The 26,994-nt window shown below is 50.1% G+C and overlaps 1 protein-coding gene across 1 annotated transcript in view; it reads left to right on the forward strand.

Annotated features, from left to right (window-relative positions):
• The first annotated feature begins 2,331 nt into the window (after positions 1-2,331).
• WWC2 (WW and C2 domain containing 2) overlaps positions 2,332-26,994 on the forward strand; it is a 149,084-nt gene continuing 124,421 nt past the window's right edge. Inside the window, 1 exon segment of the mRNA XM_080662262.1 lies at positions 2,332-2,878. Within this exon segment, the coding sequence (XP_080518388.1) occupies positions 2,748-2,878 (131 nt within the window). The 5' untranslated portion in view covers positions 2,332-2,747.

Consider the following 26,994-nt stretch of genomic DNA (forward strand, 5'->3'; position numbering starts at 1 on the left):
AGACAAAGAAGTCTCCAGAGCAGCCACTCCCCGTTCTGTCATCTTAACTGCCTTTGTGCGACCAAATGTTTCCTGTGCCCACCGGAGGGAGAGAAGACTCGAGCTCCTCTTTTAACTGCTTTTGAGTTTTGTTTGCCTATTTAGCGTTCCTATTTGAAGTCTCAGGATTTATGGAACAATAAACGCCATTTACCGCTGCGTGCTATGTGGGATTCCCCGATGGTTTTAGAAGTGGGGTAAAAATATTTAGCTGAAAGCTGATCAAATTTGAAATTACACCGAGAAGTATTGTGCTGCGATTCATTCCAGAGAAACAAATCAAATTGTGGCAGCAGCAACATAGGTTCCTTAAAAAAAAGATAGTAGTATGTGGACATTTTAGTATAATACATGCTTTCTCATTGTTGGGGGATGGGGAGCCTGAAAGCAAGGAATAAACCGGAAGGGTCTGTTGGGTTGCTAGTGGTGTCACTAGTATACCAGCATGCAAATTTTGACAATGCAAGTGGGCCAAGTTAGGGGAGTCCAAAATAAAGCACATCCTTCAGGGTAAGAGATTAATTTAGACAGTTCTCCCCCCGCCCCAGCATTCATTCAGAAGTCCTACCTTAAGATTACCTACAAGGAGGTCGTATCTCAGTGGGGCCTGGGGAGACTTGTCACCTCTTGATGAATGGGGTGGGCAGAAGCGGCTTCTCTTTCCCAGGGCCCAGCGTAGCTTCCTGGTGTAAAAGCCAACCCAAAAAGAGCAAGTGAGCTAGCTGGTCTTGGTGACTCTTGCCCACCCCATTCTGGGTACTCCCAGCTTTCCAGAGTTCAGGTGGTTTCAAGGCAGCTCAGGGGCAAATACAGCCGCTTCTAAGACCCTCGTCAGAAGAGGCAGGTCCAGTTTCCGCTGCAGGGGAACTGCCTCAAGCCGGGCCCTTCCTCCATCCTCCCCAGGACCACCCTCCTACCCCCTGGGGGTGGACCGCAGGCACCCTGACCGCCTGGGGACCCAGCGTCAGTCCGCGCCTGGCCATGGTGAATCTCAATGCACTTGCCCCCCTGCAGGTCTGTGAGTCCAGGAGGGGAGGTGCTGCCCCTGCCCAATGCGTGCCCTGCACAAGGCGGGCCGTCCTCACTGACCAGCTGGCAGGATCCACACCAGGAGGAGAGTGACTGAACTCGGGAGAATATGAGTGGGCAACGGTGGTGTAGACCCTGCCGGGGAGGAGTTTGGGGACTGGGAGGCTGCCCCCAAGACCGAGGTGGTGGGGGCGGTGAATTCTGTGTCCGGGCCTCGCCGTGCGTCCCCGAGCCCGGTGTCCGGCCGCTCCTCCGCGCTGACCAGGATTTAGTAGCTGCTGAATAAATCGGAGCCTGGGGCATGAGGAGCCCCTGGTCCTCCAGGGGACAGCAGGGCCTAGAAGCCTGGCCTGCGGCCGCCCCGGGCTTGCTCCAGGCTCGCCCTCGCCTCCTCGGCCTCGGCGGGGCTGGGGTGGGGGATTTCCCCGGGCGGGGACTTTCCGGGGCAAGGGCTGGACGAAAGGGGCTGGATCCCGGACATGTCCACGTCCAGCCGTCCTAACCCCTGCAGCGGAGGCTGGCGGCAGAGGGGGCGCCGGTGGCGGCCGACCCCGGTGGGGCGCGCGGCCCCGCGGGGAGGCTCGAGGGGCGACGGCGGCCGCGGGAGATGGGGGTGGGGTCGGGTCGGAGTTTCCTCGCGGGCGGCAGGGCGGGCGTGTCGGGCGCTCCGGACCGTGGGGCCGTCTCCGTTTGGCGCCGCGAGGCCGCGGCCTCCGGGCTGAGGTCACAGGGCCAGGCGCCCTGCGGAGGCCCCCGGGCGACGGCGCCCGGACGCGCCACGGTCGCGCTTTGGGTGCTTTGCACACTTGGCCGCCGCCTGGGACCGCCCTCGGGTCCGAGGGGGCTCGGGGCGCGGCGCGGGGGCCCTTTGTGCCCTCGGCGTTTGCTGGGCCTTTTCCTTCCGCAGGGAGCGAGCTCCCCACCCCTTTCCTCTGCAAGTCCTGCGCTTTCCCTGAAGTCGGAGAGGGCTGAGCAGGGCGCGCACTTCTCGGTAGCTCTTCCCAGTCCCCAAACTCGAAGCCCCCGAGACGCCGGGCCCGAGGGAGATACTGGGGATCCCGGAGGGAGCGAGCCGCGCCTTCCAGGCCCCTCCCTCCCACCTGGGGCCGCTCCCCTCCCCCGCCCGCCGGCCCCGCTCCTGGCGCGCCGCCCCGGGAGCGGCAGGGTTAAGCCCTGGAATGTGGCGGCGAGGAATGTGCATGCAGATGAGCCGGGCGGGGCGGGCCGAGGGGCGTGCCCGGGCGGGGCGCATGCTAATAGCATGCAAATGAGGAGGCCCGTCGCCGCCGCGGCCGCCGCTCCGCCGCGCTTCCCGGATCCGAGCCCCAGACGGCGGCGGCTCGGGCTGCCTGGGCACCGCGACCCTCAGCGGCCGCAGGGGGACGGGGAGGAGGAGGAGGAAGAGGCGGAGGCAGCGGCGGCGGCCGCGCGGAGGAGGAGGAAGAGGAGGAGGAGGGTTCGATCTCGGGCTCCGACGCAGACATGGTGGACTGATCCCCGGCGGATTCCTGGACTGATTCCCGAGGCGCCCCCCGCGCGTGGCCCCGCCGCGCCCTGCGCCCCGCAGCCCCTCGCCGGCGCCCGCGTCGGGTGCGGCGTCCGGGCCGGACAGTCGCGTTCCCGCCGCGTCCCGCGCCCGGTCCCTATGGAGGCGCCGCTCGCCGGCGAGGCCGCCGACCATGCCTAGGAGGGCCGGGAGCGGGCAGCTGCCGCTACCCCGGGGCTGGGAGGAGGCCAGGGACTACGACGGCAAGGTCTTCTACATCGACCACAACACCCGGAGGACCAGCTGGATCGACCCCCGGGACAGGTGGGCGGCGGGCGCGGGGGGCGCGGACCCGCCTCCGGAGCGCGGCGGGGGCTTGTTGTCCGGGAGACCCGGCCGGGCGGCGGCGCCCGCGGCGCGGGGGGCGTGGGGCGTCGCGGGCCCCGGGTGCGGGGAGGGGTCCGGGAAGAAGGCGCGGGAAGGTCTGCCCGGGCCGGGCTGAGTCCGCCGCCAGGCACTTGGGTGGAGGGCCTTCGGACCGCCTGTTCCGGAACCCCTCTGCCCACCCACCTCCCGACGCCCCCCAGGACCTTTGGGCACTGCGGGCCCCGAGGGACGGCTGGAATGGGCGCCTTGGGCTGGCCCTCTGTCTGGTTAACGGACCCAGAGGGGCCACCGGAGCCCTGTTCCGAGCTCACCAGCGTCTAAAGTTGGCCGAAGTGAGACTGGAGGGCACATTGGGCCTGGCGGGAGGGGACCGGCTCTGGGCCCCGGCGGAGGCCTCCGTGAAGGTGGGGAGCCCGCCGTCCAGGCCACCTGGGGCATCTCTCCGGCTGTCCTTGGCTCCCCACCTGGCCTGGGAGTTTCAGACTGGCGCGCCACCGGCCAGGCCCCTGGGGGTGGGTGTCACTGGTTTTGGCCCTCGGATTTTAGGAACATTTGTTTGTTAGTCTTCACCTGAAAGCTTGAACTGACTCCAGACCTTGAAAAGGCAGACTCTTTTTTGCAGTAAGAAGTGGTGAAATGAATACTGGCACTGAACCTGGGTTCCAGAAGGATTCTCACTTGATTTCTTGTAGTTACCAACTCACTTTTATTCCCCCTGGGAGGTGCAGAGCAGAAGCATGGCAAAATCAGAAGTTCAGGAGCTTCAATGTAGCTGAATGTCCACAAATGTTATTCCTCTGTCCCATCGTTTTTTGTGTGTTTTTAAATCCTTAAAAGGAAACTTTTTGTTTGTTAATCCTCACCTGAGGATATTTTTGCCATTTGCCATGCTTTTCAGAGAGAGTGGAAGGAAGGGAGGGAGGGGAAAAGAGAGAGAAATAAAAGAGAGAGATAGAAAGAGAGAGAGAAATACCACTGTGAGAGAGTCACATCCACTGGTTGCCTCCCGCACGCCTCCCGGCAAACCCCTTAGCTGCGCGCCCTTGACCGGGAATCGAACCTGTGACCCTTTGGTGCGCAGGCCGACGCTCTAACCACTGATCCATATGGGCCAGTGCAGGGAACTTTTATAGTTAGAATTATTCTAAGAATAATATGAGATACTCCTAATTGTAAACGTGTAATTTGTCCATTAAGGAGGTATTTCCAATGGTAATTTTAAATAATACATATATTATTAGCGATAACTCCAACATTTCTGAAACCTTTTCCCCAGCTCTTTATGGAATGTAGCCTTAGGGGTTTGTAACCTTTTCTAGGTGCTTCTACAAAACAGTACCCTTTTTTCAAACTGAAGCTGAAATCGTTTCATACTTGATATTCCCAGTTACTTGTATCCTAAGAATATTGTTTTTGGAAGCTGTTACAGAGCAATTATAGAAAGTCATAAATGACATTATAAATGTATGGGACAGTCCTTATTGAATTATCCATGAAGGCATCAGTGTCGGTTTCCCTCCGGAGAAGAGGAGAGGCAGCTGTGCGAGAGCTCTGTTACCCGCCCCCTGAAAGTGATGACCGGCATCACACCTTCCCAGCCTCCCCAGACGGGGTTGTGGCCATAAACTTCCTGCTCCAGGCCAGGTATTGCGCTTTGAAACTACTTAACGGATAGTAATTGTCTGTGATGATGGTGTGCACCCAACCGTGTCTTTGAAGGCACCTGTGTAATTATCTGACCTTGACAGTTACCTGGGAATTCTTTCTGCTTCCTGATACTTGGAGTGTCCGGTTATTGAAATGGCAATGGATTCTTGAAATATTCAGGCATGTCAAGTTCTCTTCTGCTTCCATTTCCATGTCTTATTATGTCATCTTATTTGTGTTTACCAACAAGGGTTATAAGAATATGTAATGCCTGGGTAAAGCAAATAGAAAGTGGAGGGAAATTCATGATAAGGCTTGGCTTATCCATATTACTACGTCTTGAAACAAGTTAAGCATGTCTGTTATTTTAAACTGTTCATGGATTACCAATTATTAGGAACTGTGTTTTCAAGAAACTGGGTAACCAGTTCATTTGATGGAGGCAAACAGTTTTGACTAAGATGACTTATCCTTCCAGCTGTCTTGAAGTTGTTGGATTTTTAAGTATTTTTCAGTTGGACAGATTATTTCTGGATCTCAGTATCCAAGTGTTAAAAGACAATTCCTTGAGGACAGCGTCAATACTGACATATTTGTGTTTTCTTTTAGGACAATGAAGTGTCTGCAAGTCTTGCTAAATAGTGTAGGAGATGTTGGGAGAGGCTTTTCGGAGTCGCTCTTAACTGGGCAATTGTGGTACACACTCAGCAGACATATGGAAAGAGATGTGGCACAGGCCTCTTGGAGGTGCCAGTTCTAATACGGGGTCCAGTTCCAAGTCCTGAAAGAAAAGTGACTTGATGCACTGTGGGTACTTTTGAACTTTTTTTTTTTTTTAAATATATTTTATTGATATTTTGCAGAGAGGAAGGGAGAGGGATAGAGAGCTAGAAACATCGATGAGAGGGAAACATCGATCAGCTGCCTCCTGCACAACTCCCACTGGGGATGTGCCTGCAACCAAGGTACATGCCCTTGACCGGAATCGAACCCGGGACCCTTCAGTCCGCAGGCCGACGCTCTATCCACTGAGCCAAACCGGTTTCGGCATGAACTTTTAAAGCCATTTAATTAAAATGACCAGGATGATTTATCCAGCCATATTTCTGTTAAGAAAAAGAACTTTGTGTTTTTGATAATCTGTCGAAATTTGAGAGGTATTTCTGATTGTATAAATAATGATGCAGATTTCATGGGGGAACGGTGGGGGATCTCATAGGAACATTATTTCATTGAGCAAGTTGTGGTTTTTAGAATACTGAAGTGTCACTTTAAAATACTTCCAAGCCCAGCGAGTGTGCTCTAGTGCTTGAGCGTAGATCCATGAACCAAGAGCTCCCCGGTTCGATTCCTGGTCCGATGTCTCTCGCTCTCATCACTGTTTCTATCTCACGACGACTCTCCCTTCCTCTCTCTCTAAAATCAATTAAGAAAACCATGTTAAAAAATAAAATACAATACGTTCAAGCTTTTGGAGGTGGATGAAATAACGCAGCAGACTTTGTGGGCGCCATCAGAGCTTTCATCGCTCCACCTGATGGAGTCAGCTTAAATGGGGCTCTGAATCCCTCTCAACCTCCGTTTTTCAACTCCAAGATGAAGATAACACCCCCTACGCCATAGGGATGCTTGGGGGCCCGTATGTAGGGCCCAGCCAAAGAGCAGTTGTCGTAGTGCTGTTCCAGTGTGGGAACTGAGTGGTAGTTCAGGTTCCCTCTGAAAGGAGTAGAAACACTAGCTGCTAGCACATACTTCTCAGCGTTCATTGTGGGACAGCCACTGAGCTACGCTCTTTAGCTGTGATCTCATTTTATCCTCCCTTCAGTCCTGGGAGGGAGGTGCTGTTACTCTCCTCCAGTTGTAGATAAGGAGAGGGAGTCACGGGGAGGTTGCTGTTGCTGCTGACCATGGAGCCAGGATTTGAAGCCAGGGAGCCCGACTCCCCATCTGGTGCCCTTTTCCTTCCTCTGGGCTGCCTGGCCGCCTGCTCAGCAGCCCTCGGGCAGGGTACAGCCTGTCTGCCCAGCTGCTTTTCCAGGCTGATCGGCCAGTCCTTTTTTTTTTTTTTTTAAATATATTTTATTGATTTTTTACAGAGAGGAAGGCAGAGGGTAGAGAGTTAGAAACGTTGATGGGAGAGAAACATCCATCAGCTGCCTCCTGCACACCTCTTACTGGGGATGTGCCCGCAACCAAGGTACATGCCCTTGACCGGAATCGAACCTGGGACCCTTCAGTCCGCAGGCCGACACTCTATCCACCAGTCAGGGCTGATTGGCCAGTCCTTACTAATCTTTAAAGGTTCCTGTCAACTTTTGACAATCCTGAATGCCTTGGAAGTGTGGGTTGTTGGGGACCCATCAGGTTGACCACATCAGAAGTTCCATTTAGGGGAAGAGTTAGGCGCTCTGTCTCACCCCTGAATAAATTACAGTTTTACTGTAAACAGTCTTGACTTAGCCCTCCTCCTCCCCTCTCACTCATCCTGGGGAACTCTCCCCATCCTTAATTTCTTGCCCCGGCGTGACTCCCCCCCTCCAAGGGCCGTTCCCCCAGGAGCGCTGTTCTGCAGGACCTCTCTTTGGCTCCCCAGGGGACACCCTTGGACTGCACCAGTTGGTGTTTATGGTGGGCCATAGATCATGGCAAATGGCCTGGTGCTTTAAAAAAAATAAAAAAGCTATGTTCAACACGGGAGAGAAAGGTTGGATGGAGGAGCAAGGGGCCAGGGAGGCAGGCCTCCGAGACGGGGTGAATGGTTTTACAAACTCCCAGGAGAATCCTGCCCCCTTTTCTATTCTTGGATTGACTGTTACCCAAGTGGACCACAGCTTTGTGTACTTGAACTTAAAAGATTTACCACCACACAAAGCGACTTTACCTTAAAACTTTCCATAGATCGTCCTCTTTGGCCTATGGCTAGTGTCAGATGTCGAGCAACCTGTGCTTTCTAATGGAAGGGAAGAAATGTTGGGGTCGGGGAGGTGACAGTGAGGAGGAAGAGGGGATCAGATCAGCTGGGTGTCATCAGTGGCTGAGGTCACTTCTGGCACATCGTAGGGAGCTTTATCTTTGAAAGACAGTCCAAGCGAGGAATTTGGCTAACCCTCCTGCTAGAGTGTAAACTCGAGCCCTACTGGCTTCCTACTGCTCTCTGTATCCTGTGTATGGCAGGTGTTAACTGCGTGTCAGTTAATGAAGAAATAGTAAGTAAATGAAGGAATATTAATGGAGCTACTCTCTTGTTTCCAGTTCTTATGGTTGGACTTTCAACAAAGTTACCCATCACCATCCAACTGGAAACCATTGATATTCCAGTTACGTTAATAATAATAATGAGAGAAATAGCTGCTACATTTTCTAATTATACTAATGCGGATGTGAATTGCTTATAAGAGCAAAGAAAACAAAATCAGCGCTCATAGTTTACATCGCAAGTGCCACTGCCATAGCCGGACAGACTCCCGCAGCCGGCTCCCCGCTCGGGCGCCAAGCGGTTACTGATGAATTATTTGAGTGATTACAGTATTTGAAGTGTGGAGAGGTTGTTAAAAGAAGGTTTCTTTTAAAAATAAAAAATCACTCTGGGAAGCACTAAGTTAAATGAAACTGCACCGTCTTCCAAAAATTCCCAAGGAAATATTTCTTGCTTTCAACAGTTTGCTATAATGCCTGTTGGAGTGAGGACTCGTTGCTCCGTGTACAACTAAGATTTCTGCAGTGACTTGAACAGTTTGCCGTTTAATTTGGTTGGAAGACTGAGGGCAAAAATTGCTTTTTCAAGAAAGACGATTATTTATAAGTAAGTTTGTAGCTGCAAGTCACTAAGTTGTGAGCTACATAGTGAGCCATTGTGAGGGAAGGCTTCAAGCCAGCCGCTGTTCCAGCTCCTGTGGGGAAGCTGTGCCCGTGGGAGCTGGCGATGCTGCCTGGTCAATGGCACTGGAGCAAGCGTCTGGGAAAGGGATGCCGCCACTATGAGGGGCGTGTCAGCTTCATGTCGCTGATGAGGGAGTTACTGAAATGGCAGGAAGCTGTTAGCCTAACACAGTGGAAATCTCTTGAGACAGGGCCTGGGTCTGTGTGTGTTCCAGCCTATGACCGTCATGGATATTGGTTGAACTGATTTCCTGTTAGAATTTTAGACTGACTTCTTCATCTTAAAGAGATGAAGGGAGAAAGACACATCAGTGTGAGAGAGAAACATCCATCAGTTGCCTTCCGTACATGCCCTGACTGGGGATCGAACCTGAAACCCAGGTATGTGCCCTGACTGGGACTCGAACCGGCAGCCTGGCCTGCACAGGATGGCCAGGTGGACGGGGGTTTTTAAGGGCATGGTGTATAGATAAGTTGTGGGTTAAAAATGATTTACCAGATATAGAGGCTCAGAATATTTTCAACCTCTTCAGTGTTTTTCCCCCCATTATTTTATCTTTTATTGTGATTAAAAAAAAATCACATAAAATCCACCATTTTAACCATTGTAGAGTGCACCATTCAGTGGTTTTGACTATATTCATAATGCGCAACCATGACCATTGTGTAATTCCTGAACACTTTTATCACCCCAAAAAGGAACCTCATACCCACAATGAGCTCATCCTCCATTCTTTTCCCGCCCCTGCTGTCTTTGGCAGCCACTTACTAATCTATTTACTGCCTCTCTGGTTTTGCCTATTCTGGACATTTCATATAAATGGAATCATATAATTTTTGTGTCTGGCTTCTGTCGCTGAGCGTGATATTTTCAAGGTGCACCCACGTTGTAGAATGTGTCAGTACTCCGTTCCTTTCCATAAAGACTTCGGATACTGTGCCGTCCTGTGGACATACCATACTTGGTTTACCCATCCCTCAGCTGATGGGCACGTGGCTTGTTTCCACTTTGGGGCTATTAAGACGAATGCTGCGTGAACATTCATGTAATTTTGTATGAATATCTGTTTCCGTTCTCTCGGAACTGGACCTAGAGGTAGAATGGCTAGGTCATATGGCAATTCTAGGTTTAGCTTTGTGAGGACCGTCCAAAGGGGCGGCACCATTTTACACACCCCCAGCCGTGTAGTGTGTGAGGGTTCCGGTTTCTCCGCGTCCTCACCCACACTTGTTATTTTCTCTCTTTCCTAAAGCATTTCTGGTGGCCATGAGGTGGCGTCTTCCCGTGGTTCGGAGTTGCCTTTCCCTCCTCAGAGTGTTTTGATGGCCTTAATTTGACCCAGGCTTTCCCCTCTGCTCCAGCCTCTCAGCGTGGACGCTGTCCCCACCTCTCCGTGCCCTCTCACTAGTTACTTGACCAGGAAAAGTTAGGTAAGAGAAATTCCTTCTCTCGAGTCTCACGTTGCTCCTCCCTGTCCGAATACTCGGGGTTATTTTAACTCTGAAGGTGTAGACATCAATTAGCCAATAGTTTTTATTGTGTCAGCCAGCTGGGTCCCCTGGACTCTGGGAGATAAAAAGCCGATAAGATTCCTCCCAGCTCAGGTTGCTCACCATCTAGTTTGCATTATCATCCTTTAAAAGCGAAAGCAAGTCTGCGCCCTGTCCATTTTGCTTTCTTTAGATCCACTTTTAATTCAGTTCATGGTACCCCCCTCCTTTCTAAGGCCTGGGAGGAAGCGTTGGGAGGATTTAAAAGTCGAATATACTGACAAAGTACACATTGGTTTTTGTCTTCCTCTCGAATGTGATATAGTTTATGAAGCATAGATGTGAACTTGCATAGAGAATGAATCATACTTCGTGTGTATACAGTCAGCTTACTCAAAATGATTTGACACCTAAAACCTTTTAGCTAGTTATAAATGGTGAGAGTTAAATTCACCTCTGTTGTTATTATTATTATTATTATTTTTTAATATATTTTATTGATTTTTTACAGAGAGGAAGGAAGAGTGATAGATAGTCAGAAACATCGATGAGAGAGAAACATCGATGAGAGAGAAACATCGACCAGCTGCCTCCTGCACACCTCCCACTGGGGATGTGCCCGCAACCAAGGTACATGCCCTTGACCGGAATCGAACCTGGGACCTTTCAGTCCGCAGGCCGACGCTCTATCCACTGAGCCACACCGGTTTTGGCTGTTGTTATTATTTTTTAAAAAAGGTTGGAAGAAACCTGGCAAACTCGGCTTAGCCAGGTGATCAAGGTAAATGTCAACAGTAATACGTCATGTTGATGTCCCCTTGACGTGCTCTGATGACAATGGTACCTTTTGTTTGTGGGCTCTCGCCCCCCAAACCATCATAACCCCAGTGTAATCATGAGAAAAACACCCACCAAGTGCCCAATGGGGGGACATTCTACAAAATACCTGACCAGCACTCGCTCTTTTTTAAAATAATTCTTTATTGTTCCAAGTATTATGTATGTCCTACTTTCCCCCTCCCATTGGCCCCCTCCAGCCCACCCCTGTCCCCCGCCTCAGGCCTTCACCACCCTATTGTCTGTGTCCATGGGTTATGCGTATATGCATACAACTGACCAGTACTCTTTTCTTAAAAATGTATTTTATTGGTTTTTTACAGAGAGGAAGGGAGAGGGATAGAGAGTCAGAAACATCGATGAGAGAGAAACATGGATCAGCTGCCTCCTGCACACTCCCTACTGGGGATGTGCCTGCAACCAAGGTACATGCCCTTGACCGGAATCGAACCCGGGACCCTTGAGTCCGCAGGCCGACGCTCTAGCCACTGAGCCAAACCGGCTAGGGCCTGACCAGTACTCTTTAAAACTGTCGTCATTATCAAAAATAAGGGAAGTCTGAGGGACTGTCACAGCCGAGAGGAGCTTGAGGAGACCCGATGGGTAAATGTGATGTGGTGTCTGGGGTGGGTTCCTGGAACAGAAAACGGAAATCTGAAGGAAGTATGGATTTTAGTTAACGATGCATCAGTATTGGTTCATTGGTTTGTATGTACCATTCTAATAGGGGAAACTAAGTGTGGGATATATGGAAACTCTGTACTCGGCTGTTTTTCTATAAATCTAAAACTATTCTACAAAAGTTTATTTTTTAAAAAATTACCAAAATACCCCACACAAAACAGTTGGAAGTGATTTTTCCTTGAGTCGAAATGTGAGCGTTCTGAGTAATTATGGTTTTTTTGGGATACTTGAAAAGCAAGGGTGGGCGAACGGCCCCGGAGCCATAGCCCAGACTGGGCCTGCCTTCTGTACGGCTCTCCAGCTAACAACGGGGTTACCTCCTTCAGGGGCTGTCCATGAACGAAAGCAGCGAAGGATATGTGACAGATTATATGTGGCCCACTAACCCTAAAATATCTAGTCTCTGGCCCTTTATAGAAAAACTAGAGGCCTGGTGCATGGATTCGTGCACCAGTGGGGTCCCTCGGTCTGGCCTGTGCCCTCTTGCATCTGGGACCCCTTGTGGGATGTTAGACTGCCAGTTTTGGCCTGATCCCCACAGGCCAGGCCAAGGGATCCCTCCATGCACCGGGCCTCTAGTATGCATATAAGATCTTTGATTAATCTCTCCCTGCCCTCCCTCCTCCCCACTTCCTTCTGAGATTCATCAGTCTGTTCCATGTTTCCATGCCTGTGTGTTGAGTGTCTGCCCCCTGGTGGTCACTGTGCGTCATAGGAACCGGTCGAACAGTTGCTTAGGCTTTTATATATATATAGATTTCACCAACCTCTGGTATAAAGCGAGATGATAAAGTCTTTAGAATATTTTAGATAAACGGTGAATGGAAATGTTAATTGTATATGAGAAGTGATCGCTGATCATCCATTTAGTCCCCAGTCTGCTGGGACCGCAGGCACTGTGCAGCGTGAGGCTGGACCAGACGTGGACGCTGAACGTGGCGTTGCCCTTCTTCTCATGCCGTGCAGCGTGTCACTTCAAGTTTCAGAAGCCCGTTCTTCCGTTCTTCCCTGACGCAGCCGGGGCTGGGCGTAGGGACGGAGGAAAGCAGGCCCAGGTGAACTGCTGGGGTGGCCACAGTCGTTTGCTTACCGTTTGCTGTTGGAAGACGGAGTATTATAGGGCCCTGTTTCAACAGTTGGAAATGCTGATTTCCCTGTGACACGTGGACAGTATTTATAAAAACCTCCAAGCTGGCCCTGGCTGCTGTCGCTCAGCGGTTAGAGCGCCGGGCCAAGCATTGAAGGGTCTCTGGTTTGATTCCTGGTCAAGGGCACGTACCTGGGTTGCAGGTTCTGGCCCCCGGTCCCATCCGGGTGTGTGGGGGAGGCAGCCAGTCGATGCGTCTCTCTCACATCCATGTTTCTCTCTCTCTTGCCCCCTCTCTCCTTTCCACTCTCTCTAAAAATCAATGGAAAAAATACCCTCTGGTAAGGATTAACAAACAAAAGAAAAGAAAAATCACAGTTGATGATCAAGTAGAAAATACCTCCACATATTATCTTTATAAAGCAGGCACCTGTTGCAGTTAAGGTTCTTCCAAAGATGCCGTGAAAAGTAAAATTGTGTAACTCTGAATAATCTTTCCTACGCAGTAAAGACATCCTGGTTCCCGGGGGACAGTGGGGCGTGCCCGGGGTGGCGAGCACTGGGGTGGAGCGGGCGGGCAGTGGGCAGGGCTGCCGTGAGAACACAGTGAGGCTCAGGGAACCCTTTCCCTGTAACATGCACCCAGCCACAGGGGCCCGGACGGAGGCTGTGAACAGAGGTGGGCATTGAACCCGCTCTGGTCTCCCTGGGGCCGGACATTTCATGTGAAAGAAACGTAGACCTTATTTTGATCGTTAAAATAGTGACTGACTTGTCGCTAGAAAGTGTCGCCGGCGTTTCCGTAAACGGAGCGCGGGTGTGGGGCTTGGCGGGCGCACAGGCTCTGCCTCGGTGCCTGGTGCTGCTCCTGCAGCGCTGCCTCCTGGGGTCTGTCAGGGCTCCCCCGTGCGGATGGCGGGGGAGGGGTGAACACCGACCTGCGGGGATCTGCAGTGTAGAGGCCCGATCACATCCCCGAGTAGTGGCAGCCTGTGGAATGGGTGTGTGCACTAGGGACATGGCTCCATTGGAGGAGCAGTGGCCTCGGTGTTCGGTCAAGTGTAAAGCCTGGTGGGCAGCGTTTCCGGCACGAGATGGGAAGCGCACGCGGTTTCACGCAGTGCAAAATCCCACCCTGCGGTTTCCCTACTTCTAAGAGCGATCCATTAAAATGCCCGTCTCCTTTCTTGAAATGGTGACAGTAAGCGGGTGTGCGGAATCCATATTGTACACAGTCTCCCTGGGCTGTGAGTTTTGTCAGCTTTTTTAAAAAAAATATATTTTATTGCTTTTTTACAGAGAGGAAGGGAGAGGGATAGAGAGTTAGAAACATCGATGAGAGAGAAACATCGATCAGCTGCCTCCTGCACACCTCCTACTGGGGATGTGCCCGCAACCAAGGTACATGCCCTTGACCGGAATCGAACCTGGGACCCTTCAGTCCGCAGGCCGACGCTCTAGCCACTGAGCCAAACTGGTTAGGGCTTTTGTCAGCTTTTAAGTCTAGGTTTGTCCACACGGCGTCCTTTCCCGCCTGCTGATTAGCAGGGTGTGTGAGCTGGTTGGAAACACGCCATTGACTTCCTCCCTCATTGCCTCCCTTTCTCCTTTTCTGCTAATGACATTTCTCATGGCCCAGGATGACCCCAAGCCGGTATCCAACCTGGCTGAGTAGTTAACGTCACATTAACACCTGGTTTGCTATTGCAGACCCAGAGACTACACAGCTAACCTGGTTGTCGGAGGCCCCTTCGGTCCTTGTTCCCTGGAAAGGCACGCCCGTGGAGTGTGTGTAGCTACACACCTTCTTAGAGACTTCCTGGCGTCTCTGGTGTGAGGAGCCTGTGTGTCTACCACTAATGCCCTAAGTTGGCTCCCGGCAGTCGAGGCTGGGCCCTGCTTGGCGTGAGCACTGTTACTCCGTGCTCTGCTGGCCTGCCTGTCCCCGCAGCGCTTGACACCGCAGGGCCCCGGCCCCTGTAAATGAAAAGCAAGCACCTGAGGGACCCTGGCTTCTTTGGCGGCTACGTACCTGTCCCAGCCTGCTTTTCCTGAGTTGACCGCAGCCGTGGGCAAACTACGGCCCGCGGGCCGGATCCGGCTGTTCTATCCGGTTCTCTTGCTCTCCCCTCCGCTCCTTTACTTTGAATTTATATTAGTTCACACAAACACTCCATCCATGCTTTTGTTCCGGCCCTCCGGTCCAGTTTAAGAACCCATTGTGGCCCTCGAGTCAAAAAGTTTGCCCACCCCTGCTCAGGGATGGGGAACGTCGGCTTGCGGGCCGTATAAGGCCCTCAAAATCATTGGTCTGGCCCTGCTAAGGCGTTAGGGGTGAGTTCATTAAATGTTTGACCAAATATAGCAGGCTAATTTCTAAGTTGATAATCTTGTGTGGCCCTCGGATGATGTTATAAATACCCAAATGGCCCTTGGCAGTAAAAAGGTTCCCCGCCCCTGCCCTAGTCAATCACTCCCTTCCTCATTCATTCATTCAACTTCATCACATATTCAGTGAAGATCCTATATGCCAAGCACGTACCAGTATATAGGGAATATGGCATTGATAAAATAGACAAGGTCCCTACTTTCGTGGGTTTTCGAGTTTGGGGAAGACAAATCATAGATACTAGTGAATGTGTTTTGATTGCAGTAAACATGGCAAAGTGATGACGGGGTTAGTGGGAGCTGCTTTGGGTGGGGTGGTCAGGAAAGGCTGTGCTGAGGAGCTGGCAGGGCCGGGGCGGAGGACGAGAGAGAGCCGTCCACGTGGAGATCTCGGAGGAGACGAGCCCCCCAGGGAGAAGCTGGTCCCGCACTGGCACTGCCCACGCACCGGCCTCTAGGAGCGTGTGGCCGTTTCGGTCTGAAGTACATCAGCATTTCGTTTCTCGGGGTCCCCAGCCCCCGTGCGGGACAGAACACCTCCGTCAGTGCGCTGCCCTAAAGCCCGAGGCGGTGCTGTGTGTCCAAGTACAGAAAGGCACCCCGAGCAGCCGGGGGCAGCCGGGTCTCGGGACAGTGCGGACACCTCAGGGGGTCCGATCCTGTTCACCCTCTAGACCAGTGGTTCTCAACCTTCCTAATGCCGCGACCCTTTAGTACAGTTCCTCCTGTTGTGGTGACCCCCAACCATAACATTATTTTCGTTGCTACTTCATAACTGTAATTTTGCTGCTGTTATGAATTGTAATGTAAATATCTGTGTTTTCCGATGGTCTTAGGCGACCCTGCTAGCGCTTCTCAACCAGTCGGCATTGGGGATTTTTTTAAAAAAATATATTTTATTGATTTTTCACAGGGAGGAAGGGAGAGGGATAGAGAGTTAGAAACATCAATGAGAGAGAGACATCGATCAGCTGCCTCTTGCACAACCCCCACTGGGCATGTGCCCGCAACCGAGCCCTTGACCGGAATCGAACCCGGGACCCCTCAGTCCCCAGGCCGACGCTCTAGCCACTGAGCCACACCGGTTAGGGCAGCATTGGGGAGTTTTAAGCTGAATGGAGGAATGATGGGGCTTGTGTGTGCGTGATAGAGTCTCCCCGTTTTTAAACAAGAGTTCGCTGTTCTGGGAGAAGGAACCGAGGAAGCTGTCGCAGTGAGGTAATCTAATGGAGAACAGATCTTCAGCTGGAATGGCGGCTGTGGCTGCGGAGACCAGTGGCGGGGATGGGGGGAGAAAAGGATCAAGGGTTTGCTGGTTACCGATGAGGAAGGACCCAGGAGGAACGTGGAGTGGCTGGTGTCCAGGTGGGTCCGGACTCGGTCTGAGATGCCTCTGAAGGCCTGCACTCCGAGGGCCTCGCAGGCCGCGGACAGTGAGTCTGGAGTTTGGGAGACGGCTAGACTATCTCAGGTATTAAGTGTGGGTCCACATGGGTAGGGCTTAAAACTGGGGGACGGGATGAGATTCCTGGGAGAGAAGGAAGAGGTCTTAGGTAACGTGAGACCTAAGATGCTTTACTTGTTCTCTCGAGAACGTACCCCGTCCAGCACTGCGCTACAGTGGTGACGAAGACGACGATAATGTGCACGTACCGCCTGTTGAGCCCTTCCCAGACATGGTCTCCGCTCCCGTCTGCCTGCTCTGTTGTGTCGCAGCGTCGAGCTCCGTGCACACTCTCCGCACGTATTTATGGAACAAGGGAAGCCTTGGGTAGGCACTGCCGTTGCCCCCACTTTGGGAAACGAGGCTTAAAAGGTTAAGTGACTTGTCTGAGGGCACAAAGCGGTTGAGCAGTGGAAACAGGTTTGAGCCGTGTCCTTGACCTCAGAGCCGTGTCTGTACCTACAGACCGCCTCCAGCCCCTGCCCAGAGGGCTCCTGGCCACCTCCTGGGGTGAGGAAGTCCGGGGCGCTTGCAGCTTCCCTTCGCTCGTTAGCCACACCCCGTCTCCAGTGCTTCACGCTCGCTCGTGGTACTCGTTTCAGCCTCTGTGTTAAAACAGTCCGTCATGTGTTGACTCTTCACGTTGAACTGTTACTCCTTCAGAATTTTTTATTTCCCCAAACACGTTGGCAGTGTCCGCTGGTGAAATCACGCACCCGGCCCTTCACTTGTGTCCCTCCCAGGACGCCCACACCACATCCGCGCGCGTATTGGGTGCTCGGGGGAAGCCTGGGTCTGTCACCTGGGCCTCCTGCCCGTGCTGTCAGTTTCTTCAGAGGCTGAGGTCTCACACGCTCTGCATCCTTTATCCTTGTCTCTGGTTCTGAAACCCTTGACCTTGTACCACAGCCTCTCCCAACCCAGGCTTTCCTAAATACCGTATGCCCCCTGCACTGTGTGCCCTCGGTGCCCCCTCTCCCATTTGAGGACAGGCGGACTGATTACCGAGGAGGGAGAATTTCCCGAGCGATAAGGCTGAGTCCCAGCTCTCCCAGATTCCTCTGTAGAGAGAGCTCTCATCTAAACCAGGGATGAGGAATGTCCGGTCCACGGACCGTGTAAGGCTCGAGAAATCGTTTGGTCTGGCCCTGCCAAGGCATTAGGGGTGAGTTAATTAAATGTTTGGCCAAATATAGCAGGTTATTATTTTTTTTTATAGTATGTCACTTTCCTGTATTTCTTCATGTTTATTATATGCCTTTTAAAAAATTTATTTCAGAGAGGAAGGGAGAGAGATAGAAACATCAGTGATCATTTGATTGGCTGCCTCCTGCACGCCCCCCCCCCCCCCCCTACTGGGGATGGAGCCCCCAATCCGGGCATGTGCCCTTGAGCAGAATCGGGCCCGGGACCTTTCAGGGCAGCAGGCTAATTTTTAAGTAGATAACGTCCTATGGCCTGAGAATGATGTTATAAATATCCAAATGGCCCTCGGCAGAAAAAACCCCCTGATAAACCCTAGTGGACATCTATTGTCTGAGAATACCTTGGTTCCACCACAAATGTGTAAATTACAGACCTTGATGGGAATTCTTTTTTACCTCGACTCTTGTAGTTGAGTTTAAGTCTTGGGGGAAGAATAACCTCTGTAAATTGCCTTGTTATATAGTTTTCTTTCAGTTGCTTGGATTTGGATTCAGGCTCTAGCTTCATGAACAGGCAGTGACAGAAACTAAGAGGGAGGGTGGTGTGTTTCCGTTCGGTTTACTGATGCCGTGAAGCTTACCTGTAAGAATACAAGCAGTCACTACCACGGCGACTATAGGGGACTCTCTTAACTTGTCACGGGAGCCGCACGTTTTATTCTGTCTTTGTCGTAGCTGACAGTGTATTGTGTATCTGCCTCTACTTGGGAATCTAGTATTCCGACATTTCTACTTTCGGCTTGGTTTGAGATCCAAGTTTGTGAATTTTAATTAAATGCTTAGATTTTTGCATGTGAAAAATCTTTTGTTCCTGTGTTGCTATGAGCAACAGTTGTTCGAGTTAACCTTCCTTTTTTAGGGAAGTGTGGACAAATAAAATATATGATTTTTCTAGCAGGTTTAAAAAAGTCATCATTTAGCTTCGTGAATGTTCTGCCTATAAACTAAATTGCTACGTCGGCCATAGTTATCTCGGTGAGGGGAAGAATGCAGTAGAAGTGAGTAATCATCCAACACATGGACAAAACATTCCTAAAATACTATTCAAATGAGGGAAGACTTCCCTCCTGCAGCTGGGTAGCCAAGCTTCGAGGCCTTTCAGCCAGGCTCTGACGGGGTTTACTGTGGTGGCCCGTGGCGTTTGCACAGAAGGCCGTGACTTATCTGAACCGGCCCAACGTCCTTTCTTTCTGTGAACCTTGTCGCCGGTCCTCCCCACACGCCACTTGATCTCATTCTTAATGACGTCTTTGCCCTGTTGTCATTTGCTTCTTCGCTTTCCACCCCACTTCGGCCTAAATGTGACCCTTCCCGGTGATCCCTGGAGATGGCTTCCATGGGCCCCAGGTTCTGCCGTGTGAGCTTTCTATTTTTATTTTGACTCCTTTGTGCCCTTCAGACTAGCGGTGTTGACCTAAGTTAGGGTCGGTCCGTTTGAGTGAAAACAGCGCCTTGCCCTGGCCCTGCTAAAGCAAGAGTATCGCTTGGTAGATCCCAGGGAGTCCCTCTCCAGGAGGCCTGGGAATTTGGCTGGACCGTGGAGGCTCGCTCCCCAGTGAGGGGCAGGAGGTCTGGGAGTGGGCTGGTGTAGGGATTGAGTGATAGTGTAATCCGCTCTCCCTCTGAGAATACGGGGCTCTGCCCAGAAGTGCCCTGTGCCTTCCCGCATTCTCACTCTCCCACCGCTGGCTCTGGAGCAGGAGCCTGGAGCCCTGGTCCTTAGGAGTCCTCAAACTACGGCCCGCGGGCCACATGCAGCCCGCCGAGGACATTCATCCGGCCCGCCGGGTGCCGCTGCCTGTCCTGCTTAGCAGCCGACGCGTCCTGGGCCCGCAGTGCGCAAAGGAATTTGTTCATAGTTGTTTTTTTTTAAACTATAGTCCGGCCCTCCAACGGTCTGAGGGACAGTGAACTGGCCCCCTGTTAAAAAGTTTAAGGACCCCTGCCACAGTTTGCAGGAACCGGGAGTCAATCTTCAGGAGGGGAGTCAGTGTCTCTATTTGCCATACACTTGGTATGTTGGAAAACAGTGATTTTTTTTTTTTTAAGTCTTAATTTAAAAAATTTAAATTAGATTTTTATGTTTTTTGTTCAAATATCAGGGTTTTTGTTTTTTTTGCTGCAAAAAGCTATTTGTATCCATTTGACCCAAAGCATGGAGAGGGCTCTAGGCTGGTTACAAGGCTCCTAGTGGTTGCAGGGAGAGGCTCAAGCAAAAGCCAGACCCCAGGGGGCGGGGCGGAGCCCCTGGAAGGCCTCTGAGTGCACCTTTGGAAGAGATGCTGGCCCAGCCCAGCCTGGGGCCGGCCAGCCTGCAGGGGTGAGCCGGGTGTGGCCCATCTTCTTGAGGAGTTTCACCTGCTCATCCAGGAAGTGCTTCCCAGGAAGCGGTTCCCCAGGAAGTCACAGAGCTGAGGGTCTTTGCAGACAGAACCCAGGGCCTGCAGCTCCAAAAGGGTCTGGTTCTCTAGGACCCTGGCAGCCGGCTTCCCTGGCATCCCGAGTTTTAGATGGCCGACTGTACCAGCACCGTTTACGGAATAATCCACGCTTGCCCTACTGACTTCGTAATTCGACTCATTTGTAAATACTGTTTACAAATCAGGAGTAAAAACACTCATCTGGGGTAAGTTTCTGCCATCTTGGGAAGAGGATGTGGCCGCCATGCTGGTTTTGCATCTTTAAGAGATGCTCAGGGCCCTGGGCTTCTCCTGGGCTCAGCTCTCGGAAGAAGTGACCCACGCCCTCCGGGGCCACGTGGTCCCGGTGGACATAGAAGCCCAGAGAGAGAAAGGTGTAGGAGGCCCGCAGATGTCAGTCAGCCTCCACGTGGTTGCTGCAGCCTCCGTCAGGGTGGGATGGTTCTGATGACTCTGGGAGCTCATGGTTCCTCGGCAGGAAGGAGATAAGCTCAAAGATGGGTGTTGGCTGGTCTCGGAGGTGGTTCGGAAGGTGGGGACTCGATAAGATGCAGGAGGGTGGTCGGAGGCTGTAAGAAGAGGCGTCCCTGGGTCTGTGCTGCCAAACAGTGTTGAAGCAGGAGATGGATCCAGAGGACCGCCGAGGGGACAACGAGAGTCACCTACGGCTTTAAACACAGATCTAGTGTTAGGATGTTAATTCTCAAAGATACTCTGGGATAAGAATGGGAACGTAAAATGAGCATGTGGTGTTTGAGATGGACGTTCTTGAACCATTAAGGAGAGCTCTTACGTGTAAACCATTGCAGACTGTGCCTCTTGTATACTAAGTTCACTTCCTTCCCACTATTCTCAGTTCTCATTCCAAGGTTCGTCTAACTTCCATATTCTTTATTCTGATATTCATCCATTGTGATATTGATTCTGTTCTTAAGCAGTACATCCAAAAAACTTTTTTTTTTTTTTTTTTTAAATTCCAGAGAGGAAGGGAGAGGGAGAGATAGAAACATCAATGGTGAGAGAGAATCATTGATCAGCTGCCTTCTGCATGGCCCCTACTGGGGATTGAGCCCACAACCCGAGCATGTGCCCTTGACTGGAATCGAACCCAGGACCCTTTAGTCCATAGGCTGACGCTCTATCTACTGAGCAAAACCAGCTAGGGCAAAAAAACTTGATAGGTTTTAAAGCAAGTCTCAGTGGCAATGGAAATCATCTGAACATCTGGTTTCATCAGGATATATCAGAGGTGATGTCGGGGGTTCGGGGAATAAGAATCCTAATTTATGGTGACAGGAGAAGATTTGGCTTTGGGTGGTGGGCACACAGTGCTATATACAGTTATTGTAACATAGAGACCCACACCTGAAACCTGTATGTTCATGTTGACCAATGTCACCCCAATCAGTTTAATAAATATTAAAAAAGTAGAAGTTTAAAATTATATGCAACAACAACAAAAAATAAAATTAAAAATGTATGGGGAAAAAAATCAGTGATGTCCTAGCTGTGGAGATGAAGAGTTACCCTTGCAAGTGAAAAAAGGTTGTTTTTACCACTTTAAGATTAAATCCTTCTAAATTAATGAACAATTTGAGGATTGAAAATACAGGAAAGTTGGTTTTCCTTTTCTGGTCTTGAAGAGGAAAATGAAGAACCACTTAGAATCATTTAGTTGGAAAACCAGTTACGTTAGAATCGCCAAGGTCAGCTGCCTGAAAGGGGGTGTGTATATATAAATTTTATTGAAAAAACACCTTTATTCATGTTAAGTAATCATGGCGCATAGAAGGAAATAGTACAGATTGATAAAGAAAGAAGTATGGGTGCTAAGACAAGGTCTCCTCTGTAACTTCATCGAGGGAAAACACGCATCAGGCACTGATCCCCGCACGTAGTCCGACCTTTGTCACCAGAGGGTTTTGAACAAGGGAGTGAGGCTGCGGGTTGGGGAAAAGGACTTTTCTGTGAACCAAGTCTTCATATTCTTTACTTTTTGTTGTTGGATGGTTGCTGTTTTTATTCCTGATTTGTAAACAGTATTTACAAATGAGTCCAATTACAAAGTCAGTGGGGCAAGCGTGGATTATTCCGTAAACGGTGCTAGTGCAGTCGGCCATCTATTTTAAAAAATGAAACTTGGATTTCTATGCTTTCCCACGTGCGAGGATTTGTGGCAAGTCAACGTGGAAAAACAGAATTTAAGCTATTAGAAAGCTGTCGGCAGGTGGGTGTCCGTATGACCTAATAGCAGGGATACATTTGACTACAGAAAAACTCGGACATGACAAAAGGCACAAATGAAAAGACAAACGAGGGGGGAATCAGTTTGCATATAACGAATAAGTTACAGCAGTTAGAATAAACGACCTGGGATCTTCCTACATATATCAGCACAGGTCAGTCAGGAGGGCGGTGTTTAGAGAAACAAAGCGAGTTTCAGAAGTATATGCCTAGTATGTCTACTGTTCATGTGAAAATTAACCCCCCCCCCCACACACACACACTTGGAGGATACAACATTTATGGGTGCGTGTGGTCAGGGTGGAAAAGCAGCCGCGATCTACTCTGACATCAGGATAGTAATCGCCTCTGAGGAGGGCAGGGCGCAGGGCCTCCGTCCTAATATCTATATTTCTTTGTGTTTTTAAGTCTGCAGGCAAGAATGGAAAAACATCACCCAAATTTTGATGTCGCAGACATGGTGTTCATTTGTCTCTGTATTTTTCTGATAAATATTACATATACATTTTGAATTTTTCCACATGCCTTTTCACCATAGACAGACAGTTTGTGCTTGAAGCTGTGAATATAAGGAATTTCCTAGGTTTAAATTTCGGACATTTGAAAAATGAATTGCTGGATTCTGTTTGCTAACATTTTATTTAGGATTTTTACACTTACATTCAGGAGAATAGTGTAATTTTTTTGGTCTTTTTTGATTAGATTGTGGTTCAAAGGTTATGCTGATTTCCTGAAAAGAATTTGGAAGCTTTCATTCTTTCTCAGGGAACAGCTGAAACGTCATTGAATCGCATGTTGCTGGCAGTTTGGTGGCGTTCACATTCATAACTTATTTGATCTCACTTTTCCAGGGAGGGTAGTTCTTGGATATCTGCATCTTTTGGTATCTGTAGGGCCGGTTAGATTTTCCCTGCCTTCTGGGTCAATATATTTATACCACCTGGACACTCCGCAGCGTTTTTCAGTTTGCTGGGCAAGATAACCCTTTAATGCTCTGCCCCTCCCTCTGCATCGGTGGTGGTTTTCCTGTTCTCATTTGTTACTTAGTGTGTTTGTGCTCCTTTTTTTTTTCCTTTCTAGTTTAGGTCACCTAATTGCTCAGTTACTTGGGTATTTCTTTTTAAAGCAGCCAGCTCTTGAATTTATTGTTATTAACTACTGTTTTTAGAATTTCGTAGTTTTTGTTTTTATATTTTTTCATTCCTTCTGCTTTTTCATTTTTGGGTAACTATTTGAGATTGCTTAGTTTATTTTCATTATTATTTATTGATATTGATAGTTAAGTATTTTATTTTATTTTATTATTTTTTTGTTAAATGTATTTTATTGATTTTTTACAGACAGGAAGGTAGAGGGCTAGAGAGTTAGAAACATCAGCTGCCTCCTGCACACCCCCCACTGGGGATGTGCCCGCAACCAAGGTACATACCCTTAACCGGAATTGAACCCGGGACCCTTGAGTCCGCAGGCCGATGCTCTATCCACTGAGCCAAACCAGTTAGGGCAATAGTTAAGTATTTTAAATATTCTTTTGATCTGATGGGGTTCAGGACATACTATCCCAACATATTTCTTCCTCCCCCACTGTCTGCTCTTCATCAAACCTTCCTGAAAAATACTCAGGTCTAATTGTTCCTTTGGGCCTTTCCTTAGGAAGGCTCTGGTGTTACATACAACGTATTAAATAAATAAACGTGTGCTTTCTCCTGTTCATCTGTCTTTGTCAGTTCAATTTCCAGTCCTAGCCGGGGACCGTGACGGGGGTGGATTAAAACTTTTTCCTTCTCTGCTGGTCACTGATGACGGCTTTACTTGTCTCCGAGCTTCTGATACGTGACAGTTTCATCGTTGTTTTGTATTTATTCATCAATATTTGGTTTTGAATTCCTCTTTTTGCCAGACTTTAGCATGGGTGGTAGCACAAAGGTCTCCACAAAGCATAGAAATGAGTAGCCGCACTAAATGTTCCTGATGGAATGTTTGCTCAGAGAAACTGTCCCCAGGGCAGAAAATGTCCCCAGTGCTACGCCCCTGCCCTGGGTTTGGAGCTGACCGGGGTGGTGACGGCTGCCTTTCCTGTGTGTTGGGGTTGGGGAGGGGTGAGGCTGGTCTCCAATCGCAGGCTTTCCCTTTCAGTCCTCCTCATGCTCAGGCTCGAAGCTCTCACACGAAGCAGGCATGTTTCCTGGGACCCGGGTACAGGTGCATCCTCAAGTTCCGCCAGTTCTGTTTTCAAGTTCAAGGGCACCGTGGAACCTGCCTTCAAATGCTGCGTTCAGAGGATGACGGACAGTTTTAGCTGCCTGTGGGTGCTCCCTAACAACTTCCTGTTTTGGTTGCCTATGGAGCACTGTCTTCATCATTATTACGTTGTCGTATTTATTATAGAAATACGTAATATATGTTATTATGTTATAGTTCATAATTATTGAACTATTTTTAATTTGGTATATTTTAGAAATGAATGCTAAAAATTTTGTAAACGCTAATAATAGTGAAAAACGTGATGAATCCTTCCCTTCAGTCAAATACTTATTTGATTTAGGGCAGTTGTTTATGTGTTCAATTGTGAAAGAAAATGAGAGATATTTATATTACCTAATACTGCTCTAAAATTTTATAAGATTGTCTAGGGCAGGGGTGGGCAAACTTTTTGACTCGAGGGCCACCATGGGTTCTTAAACTGGACCGGAGGGCCGGAACAAAAGCGTGGATGGAGTGTTTGTGTGAACTGATATAAATTCAAAGTAAAGGAGCGGAGGGGAGAGCAAGAGAACCGGATAGAACAGCCGGATCCGGCCCGCGGGCCGTAGTTTGCCCACGGCTGGTCTAGGGTGTTTGCTTCTTCCTGCTGCCCCCACATAAACCTGTTCATGCTCAGCGTAGTGTGCCTTTTTCGGAGTGTTTTCCTTCTTGTTTGACCTTCCTCTGGTCTGAAGGCTTACCTGTGGTCGGTGCTCCAGCAGAACCCACGCTCTCCCATAGCCCTGCCTGCGAGGAAGGAGAGGGAAGTAACACCCATGCTGTCTCGGGACCCAAGGGGAAGCCTTCAGGGCTTTCTAATGACGCATCTGCCGGCGCGATAAGTGCTGGCCCTGGACCGCCCAGGCTGGACCAGGGTGGGCCCCTCACCTCACCAGGCGAGGCCAGGGTGCAGGATCTAAGGCACCCACTGTCCGCTCGTGCGGGTGCGGGTGCGGGGGCGGGTGCAGGTTGCCATCGCATTGTGAGGCTCTAAGGCCAGAGCCTCCTCACATTTTCAGCCCTGGACCCCTGGCTCACCTTCGACCTGTGAGTTCCTCCCCCGGTCCGCTCATTCCTGCTCTGCAGACACTGTCTTCTGAGCCTCCCTTTCCTCAGAGCCACGGAGAAGCCGCCCGTTGTCCATTCGGAGGACGTTTGCCCACTTCTCACCAGAGCTGGGTGAGCACCAGGCATCGTTAGGCATCGTTTGAGGGTGCGGCCCGTGCTCCTCTGTGCTCCTTCCGGATTGTGGGTTCGGAGCTGGAGACGTGCTGCTGGAGCTTCTTGTAGATTTAACCCCCGGGATCCTGGTAGGGCCAGAAGGGTCAGATGCAATGAGCCTTGTTCTTCTGCAGGCATCCTGGGCTCCTGAGGGTATTCAGGACCTGCCTCACAGTGTGATGGGTGGTGGGCACGCAGTGTTCTCTCCGCCCACTCCCGTCATTTCCAAGGCCAGTAAAGCTAGGGGCTTCTTAGGAATGGCAGAGGAGCTGCTGGGGATGGGATGGAAGCCGAGTCCTTAGAACTTTCCGGGATTTGCATGTTAATATTTTCAGGCCAGAGGACAGAGTAGCTTTGCATCTCACCAGGTTGAGTGAAGATGAAGAATTACTGATCTGGAAAGTCTGCTGCAGCCCACGTAGACACACACTAGTTTATTTTTACTTTGTGTGAGAAAGGGGAGAGAATTGTCATTAGGAAGCAGAGTGTATACCAAAATTCTCTGTTATTTACTACTACACTGGAAGACGAGTTGCATTTGGAGTAGGTGCAGGGTTGAATGTTTTGAATTTATTTTTATTTAATCAAATTTCCCAGTCTTTCCCTTTATGCTTCTGAATTTAATAAATGCCTTGAAAGGCTTTCTCTCTGTGAAGATTATGAAAATACTCATTTTATTTTCTTCTAGTATTTTTTAAAAGGAATTCTTTTTTGCATTTACTCTTCAAATCAACAGGAGTGTTTTCCCCATGACCACTGGACATAGTCCAGGCCACGCTCTCCCCTTTCCTGGGCAGACCGGTCTGCTTTCAGGGCGTGTCACGCTGCAGTTCCCCGGTGTCCATACTTGTTACCTTTGTATCCTCAGGGCCAGCCAGAATGCTTGCCACCTGCGGGGGGCTGTAGTTATTGAATAGCTTGGTGAATATTTGTGGGTGAATGTACTTCTGTCCTTGTTCCTGTATTCACGGTGTGTCCACATTGACATCCAGATGTGACCTCCAAGATAACATATTCCAAAATAGTCTCATACAGTAGACATAGTACAGTAGTCCCCCCTTTATCTGCCATTTCGCTGTCCATGGTTTCAGTGACCTGCAGTCAACTGTGATTTGAAAATGTTACACGGAAAATTCTAGAAATAAATAATAAGTTTTAAATTGCACACCATTTTGTGTAGCGTGATGAAATCTTATGCTTTCCCGGTGCGATGTGAATCATCCTTTGTCCAGTGTATCCGAACTGTATACATTGCCCACCCA

This window comes from Plecotus auritus, assembly GCF_963455305.1.
Source record: "Plecotus auritus genome assembly, chromosome: 3".
Taxonomy (NCBI): Eukaryota; Metazoa; Chordata; class Mammalia; order Chiroptera; family Vespertilionidae; genus Plecotus; species Plecotus auritus.